Here is a 7,696-nt window from a genome sequence, read left to right as displayed (position 1 = left end):
GTCCAAATCAGATTAAAATATTATTTTCATGTGTGAGAAGGTATTTTTATTCCATAGCTACCCTTTGCAGAAGTTGTATTAGTAGAAGATTCAAAGAAGAATAAATGATTTGGACTAATTAGTAAAGTTGAGGGGGGGTAAGTGCAATACAAAAAATTGCATGCACCAGATGTGCCATGCAACAGTTATTTGGCAGATTTTGCAACGGCTAGCTGCAAATTGCAACGGCCAGAAGGTTTGCTGTTTCAGTAGCAATAGCATATAAAGCAAAGCAACTTAACTACCTCTGAGGTTTCAAGCTATTAACATTCTTTGCTACTAATTTGGAGTGATAACAAGTGCATTTGCTGTGCTACAATTAGAGCTCTGAGTAAAAAGTTTTAGCTGCAACCATGGCCTCTTCAAGCCATAGGGGAGAATCATGGAATTCACCTACATCTTTCTCCATTAAAAACAGGTTTTGCCGCTGTAATCGCAAAGCAACCGTAATGATATCAGAGAGTGAAAGGAATCCAGACAAGTTGTATTTCTATTGAGAAATTTCCAACTTTGTGATGAATTTTAAAAAAATTCTACAAAAGGGGTGATTTTGGGTTTAATTTCCGTCAGGGGGGTCTTCGCATTTGTGAATTTCACAAATGCGAGCTTACAAGAGCTCGCATTCGTGGAATGCGAGCTCACGAATGCGAGCTCTTCTCAATTTTTTTTTTCCTTTTTTAAGAGCTAGGGAATTATTTCTAGGAAGCAAATGCGAGCTCTTATCTTTTTTATTTTGGTATTTTTTGAGAGGTAGGGAATTATTTGCAGAAAGCTTCTAATTTTTGTTTTAAAAAATGTTGCAAATATTTAAAATTTTGCAAATAGCTCGCATTTGTTAAATTTGACCTGCAAAAATTGTATTTAACTTTTTTGTTAGATTTCGCATTTATAAGTATGACTTGTAGAAAATTAGATTCAAATTTAGATGTATTAGGGTTTTAAAAATATTATATAAGTGATAAAAATTTTATAAATTGTAAAAATAAAATCAAACTGCTTGGATAATTAAATGTTATATTTGCATAAGAAATAATACAATAATCATAATAATGATAATACAATAATATTGGTGTAATAAAACTGCCATTAATTTAAATATTTACTTATAATGCCCAAAGAGCCTAATTACCAATTTTTTCTTCTCGCGCTCAAATATAACATTAACCCGCATGCGAGTTAACCTTGAAATAGAAAAAACACAGAATCCCGCTTGCGGGTTTCAGGAGTATTCGGATATTCTCATATGCACCTATGCAAATCGAACCAACCGGATATCTTATCCGTATCCCATTTTTTTAAATAAAAATCTTATAAATTTGAAAAATAAAATCAAATTTAGATGTATTAGGGTTTTAAAAATATTATATAAATCAAGTTTCTATTATTGTTGTTAAGCTTAATTAATCATATCAGATGCCATTATGTAACTAAATGGTAGTAATTAACCCCAACTACTTGGGATATATCTGTAATTTTGGCCCTGATGACGTCAGAAAAGGGGCCCAATTTTTTATCAAGGGAGGTAAGTGAAATTTTGAGAACCTCAGGGGATGTCAGTGAAAGTGTCAGAAACCTCAGGGGAGGTTTCTGAAATTATCCCTATTTAATTTGATTTATTGTTGAGTGCCTGAAGTTTTGATGATATCTTCTCCTTTACCCATATGATTAGATTAGATCTCTCAGCCCCTCCGACAAATCCATTCTCTCCACATTCTCAGTCAAAAACTCCATTCCCCGGACAAATTTTCCCTCTCTCACGCATAAACACGCACTTCTCTCTGATTATCACCGCCAATGAGAAGGTAAATTCAGCATTTCTCTGTAGATATCTGTTGATTAAGCTCAGTTATTTGATTCGGATCTGAGAATTTTCTGTGTAAAAATTTGCAGGCATGGACATCGGTACCAACATCTTCTCAAGCAATCGAATGGAGGAGTTAAGGGGATGTTTGGCAAGCTGGCAATTGCGGCTGTTGTACTAGTCATCTGTATGGTGTCGCTTGTTTCCACTTTGAAGAGTTCGAGTTCTTCTCCTTCGCGATCGGAGGTAATTCTTTCCATTTTTCTGGGAAAAAGTTATTTTGGCATCATCTGTACTTAATGTAGTTAGTTAACTGTAGTTCAGTGATTAAAAGTTGGTTACTTTTATGAATTCTAGTATTTCGCTGATTTAATTAGCTGAAATAGTTAGTTGATCTTGGGATTCTTTGTGTGTCTATGTGTATGTGTTTTTCTTTTTTTAAGCTTTACATTAGTAAGCTGTAATATGCAGTTGGTAAAGGTTTATATCTTTTTTTTTTAAGTTCCAATGTTTACTCGAAGATAGAAGAGATTTTTGTGTATTCCGATTATTTAGTGTTGCTATATGAGTTTGTTTTTAGCTAATGAGAGAGTGCGTATGCGGGCAATGAAAATTCCAGAGTTTAGGTGCTCATATTTGATCAATTTGGTATGACCTTTGCTTATAGGGTGGGTAAAAAACAGTGAAAGGAAATTGAGGTTTGCAGGTGATGAAGTTCTAGCTTTTAAATAGAGTATTTCAGTTACTTTTGATGTGGAACAGTAGATCTTCTGGCATGTTCTCATCTTTACCATATACACAGATTAATGTAGATACTCTCTGGGAAAATGTTCCCTCTGGTGGTTGGAGAGCATCATCTGCCCCACGTTCTGATTGGCCCAGTATGTGTTTTCACATAGTTTTTGTGGATAAGTATGGTTTTCTTGTTGAATATCTAGAATCATGTATAGCTTAGGATGCTAACCCCCCCCCCCTTTCTCTCTGCAGCTCCTTCTAAACAAAACAATGGTTATTTGCGTGTTAGGTGCAATGGCGGTCTGAATCAGCAAAGAAGTGCGGTATGTATGCAAGTTCAGTTGGTGCAGTAGTAGCTTTCATATGTTTTCATTTGAAGCTTGTCCTCTAAAGTTCTGGTTTCCTTCTAGACTGGACTTGCATTATTCAAGATCGGCCTAAGCCTTTAAATTCTGTGAAGCTTTGGGAAATACCTTCTGCATGGAAAGATCAATAGGCTTTTAATAACTTTCTGCCTATAAAATTTATATACACCCTTCTACTCACTGAAACATAGGAAAAAGAAAAATCGAAAATTTGTAGTTTCTAAGTGCAAGACTATAACAATTACATTATCTTGTTTGTAGGTTAACTTATAAGGCTTTCACTCTTCTAGAGATCCTTTGTTGATGATCCATTTAGCTTGCTTAAATGAGATTTGTGCTGTTTTTCATAACATGTTGCCTATTATAGTTTCTTACCTGCGGTGAATAAATATGAGGGAAACGACTATACTTTGGACAAAAGGGTCAGAACTCATTGATAGGAAAGGAGAAAATGACAAATCATTGTTTTCATCATAAATAGTTAGATATTGAGAGGTTAGGTGTGCAAAGCACTTAGATCGCTTTGGGATAAGATATATATGCAAATGAGGATGCAATATATAGAAGAAAATGAAAGAAAGACTTTTACTTTTGAATTTTACCATGCACATAATAAACTTTTACAAGTCGTGTATTTCTTTCTCTCATAGAAAGTCCGCATAACAACCAATGATGTCTGGGCTTCTTATAATTGATTCCCCCTTTGCATTACTGTTTATTGAGGCTGTTACACTTCCCCTTATAATCCAGCATACCTCAAGTAGCATGTAGAAGTCCTACTGTTCAGATGCTTTCAATCTTCTTTGTCCTTCATACAACATCTGCAAGGAGTCATGTACTTATATTTTGCTGTTCAGGAGTATTAATCTTTTTTCTGATTTATAAAGACATGTTTAAGAGTTTGTAGTGAACTGTTTTACCTGAGTTGAAAGTTGGGTCTACATCCTTTTGATTGCGTTAATTAACTTAACAACTTGTAACTTAGATTTGTAATGCTGTTCTTGCTGCGCGGATAATGAATGCTACTCTAGTGCTGCCAGAGTTGGATGCAAACTCATTTTGGCATGATGACAGGTACTTTTTTTCAGGAAGACTACCTTAGCCCTTAGTTTTTCAAATGCTTCCATTCTCTTGCTGAGTTTGCATCTCAGTTTTTTGGACTATAGTTCTAGATAAATCCGAAGAATCCTGTTAGAATCTGTCACTGAATTCAATTCTCAAAAGAGCCTGTTAATGTGTAAACTTCTAAAGACTCATAATTGAATCCTATTTTGAACTTTTTTTTCTGGCTTTATTCATCTGAGATGTTTGACATTAGGGTGAATGGTTTAGCCTTCAGGGCGCTTGGTCCAAAAGTGGTAAGTTTAAAATTTTTAGTGCAGTTTTCAGGTTTTAAACAGAAAAATTCATATTAACTATTGAAGTAGCCTCTTAATCTTTTTTTTTTTTGTGTTTTTTTTTTGGACACCTTTGGCTCCTTGGTGGCTTAACTTGTGTACTTCTGGATCCTTATTGTAGGATTATGTATATTTATAAGTTTATGTGTTGTGAAGTTAATAATTTCAAGACAGTTTGTGAGCCTCATGCTGTAGCCCTACATACTTCCCATGGCAAAAAACACTCTTAAGAAAGATCACTTCAATTTTACTTGTTTATTAAAAACTTATGGAGGATATAAAAGAGGGAAACTGTGAAGATAAATAGGAGATACATTTGGTGAAAAGGAGCTCAGAGAATTAGTATATCCAAAACTGTTGCTTATGTCTTTTTCTCTATCTTGTTGATAATTGTAATAAAATCCTTGGACACAGCAAGTCAGCAGGATAATTATTTTTTTTTGGGTGCTAGTATGTTTTAAGTAAATATCACCTCTTGAACTTTCCTGATAAATATTCTTTTACTTAATAAGTCCGCATTTTTCTGTAGTGGTTTCCAAGGAATCTATGATGTTGAGCACTTCATCAGGACATTGAAGTATGATGTCAATATTGTGGAAAGAATTCCTGAAATCTCGAAAAATGGGAAAACGAGGAAGCTGAAAGCTTTTAAGGTACAGTTTACCAGAAAGTGGATCTCAAACAAGCAGTTTAATTTTTTTTTTTTTTTTGTCAATTGTTGAATCTGAATGTCTTTCAATCTCAGCTTGAGCCTCCTCGAGATGCTCCTATCAGTTGGTATACATCCAAAGCGTTGGAGAAGATGAAGGAACATGGTGCTATTTATCTCACTCCGTTTTCCCATCGTTTGGCAGAAGAAATTGACAAGCCTGAGTACCAAAGGTTGAGGTGCCGGGTTAACTATCATGCCCTTAGATTTAAGCCGCATATTATGGAATTGAGCAAATCAATAGTAGACAGACTTCGTGCACAAGGTCACTTCATGGCTATTCATCTTCGTTTTGAGATGGATATGCTGGCATTTGCTGGGTAAGATTGATAGTTCCATGTCATTAGAAATTCTGTCCCTCTGGAAATAAGTGGTTTTCGTTGCTAGCAAAACTAAATCCTCTGTCCCTTTGTCCTACATCCTTATAAATTTCAGTATGAGAAGATAAAAATGCTTCTGAAGTAATCTTCGGTATGAAATCTGTTCAGGTGCTATGATATATTTACACCTAAAGAACAAGAAATTTTAAAGAAGTATCGAAAGGAAAACTTTGCAGAGAAGAAACTTATATATGAACAAAGAAGGGCTATTGGTAAATGTCCCCTGACACCAGAAGAGGTAACCTATAATACTCACTCTTTACTATTTTCTTGTTAAACTCTCTATATGTTATAATCTTGCAACTACATGCTTGGCTTGTCTTATAGTTTGCTCTTCATCAACATCAGAAATGTTGTAGATGTTTAACGTGCAAGAGGTTTCTTCTTCATTGTAGTGAAATGATCCCTTTCCCGGCCCTTTCCCTGCCCCTTCATGGCAGTAAAAACCAAAAAGTAGTCCACAAAAAATGATGGCACAGGTAGGCTAAAGACAATAATGATCAGCATAATCCAACCTTTTCTTATGTTATTGTAAAAGTTATCTTACAAAACTGAAGCCTAATGGTACCAAGATATGGTGACATTCGTTTTCATTTGAAAGAAAGGAATTTGCTTTTTGCTTTCAGTCTCTCACATGATTTGATATTCCTCTGGCAGATCAAATGCTTCCTGTCCAAAGTACCACCCAGGATAATATTATAAGCACCAGGAAAAAATTTTTTTTTTACTGTGACTGTTGCAGAAATAGTTCTTTTCCACCGCTCTGGAGTATGCTGTTTTGCCAGCTAATTTTTGTTACAAACATTACTGAATGTTATTCCTTGAATCTACAGGTGGGTCTCATCCTACGTGCAATGGGATTCAATAATACCACTAGAATATACATTGCATCTGGTGAACTTTTTGGTGGTGAACGATTCATGGGACCTTTCCAGTCCATGTTCCCTCGCCTTGAGAATCATAGTACAATAGACACTACTGGTGAGCTAGCTAAGAACACAAGGGGCTTGGTGGGTTCTGCTGTGGATTACATGGTCTGTCTTCTTGCTGATATTTTTATGCCAACATATGATGGACCGAGCAACTTTGCCAACAATCTCATGGGCCACCGACTCTCCTATAATTTTCGCACTACAATTTGGCCCGACCGAAAGGCTCTTACTCCTGTGTTCATTGCTCGGGAAAATGGGCATACAGCAGGTTTTGAGGAAGCGATTAGGCGTGTGATGCTAAATACTAACTTTGGTGGACCTCACAAGCGGATATCACCTGAGTCTTTCTATACCAATTCCTGGCCTGAATGTTTCTGTCAAACACCGGCACAGAATCCAGCGGATGGATGCCCGCCAAAAAATATTTCAGATATCTTGGAGAGTCAGTTGCTGAGTAGTGGAGTTACTGATGATGGACTTGTCGGGTCAGATGTGGCTTCTGTAACTGATAAGTAGGAATTTGAGTTTAACTGAAAGGATTATTCCACGAAATTTTAAGTGATGCAAACCTCCAATGCCAAACTTGTGACATGATATATTGACAAACTTTACAGGTATCTTCTATCTCTTGTTCACTGTTTTCCTGTTTTCTAGTCTTTAGTCAATATTAGACTGGGGGAAACTGAAGTTGGTTTCTGGCAGTGTAAAGTACTTTAAACTACTAGTGTCGTATTGTGAAAATTGTTTCTTGGCTTTTCTGTGTTCCCATCTTCTAATTGGATTTTGATGTTTTTCATCAGTTCACATCGTCGTCCTTGTGTTACCAGTCTAGAGATGAAATTTTCAAGCAATTGGATTTCCGATAGAGGGAGAGTTTGGAAGAAAAGAGGTATAATTAGTAATGCATTTGAAGAACGTACAGTAGATATAATCAGGTATTGTAGCAATTTATTTGTTTATAGGGCCATTGTTTCTTCCCACAAAATTTACTGTACACATTCTTATTGCTTGAGCAAAAACCGGACAAGGCTAACATGTTGCCGTTAGTTAAAAAGGTGTCTACCTTTTCGGGGTAGCATAGCGGAATGTACCATTTCTCCATCGATTTCATCATATTTCAGTTGTGCGATCTTGTGACCTGCCAATTAACTTTGATTATTCATGGAGTAACACCCTTCTTATATCTAAATCTTTATGTGCTCAATTAATTTCCAATCCTTGGTGCCAAGCTAAAAATTCCAGGTTATACCCACAGGATCTCGAGTAATTTTGGCGATTGATCACTGGTTGAAAATACAGGATTGTAACAACTGTTATTTATGCACTGAATGGTGCGAT

The 7,696-nt window shown here is 35.8% G+C and overlaps 1 protein-coding gene across 1 annotated transcript; it reads left to right on the top strand.

The window, feature by feature from the left end:
• Positions 1 to 1,701: 1,701 nt before the first annotated feature.
• On the top strand, positions 1,702 to 7,547 carry LOC113734465 (O-fucosyltransferase 1). The gene is made up of 10 exons (XM_027261027.2): positions 1,702 to 1,841; positions 1,930 to 2,086; positions 2,643 to 2,721; positions 2,828 to 2,898; positions 3,926 to 4,014; positions 4,867 to 4,990; positions 5,083 to 5,366; positions 5,535 to 5,664; positions 6,260 to 6,972; positions 7,159 to 7,547. The coding sequence occupies exons 1-9, from the start codon at positions 1,834 to 1,836 to the stop codon at positions 6,872 to 6,874; spliced, it is 1,557 nt and encodes a 518-aa protein (XP_027116828.2). The 5' UTR covers positions 1,702 to 1,833; the 3' UTR covers positions 6,875 to 6,972; positions 7,159 to 7,547.
• The last annotated feature ends 149 nt before the right edge of the window (positions 7,548 to 7,696 follow it).

The sequence above is a fragment of the Coffea arabica genome, chromosome 3c (assembly GCF_036785885.1).
Source record: "Coffea arabica cultivar ET-39 chromosome 3c, Coffea Arabica ET-39 HiFi, whole genome shotgun sequence".
Classification (NCBI taxonomy): domain Eukaryota; kingdom Viridiplantae; phylum Streptophyta; class Magnoliopsida; order Gentianales; family Rubiaceae; genus Coffea; species Coffea arabica.
Note: the sequence above shows the minus strand (reverse complement) of the source record. Positions and strands in the feature narration are given on the sequence as shown.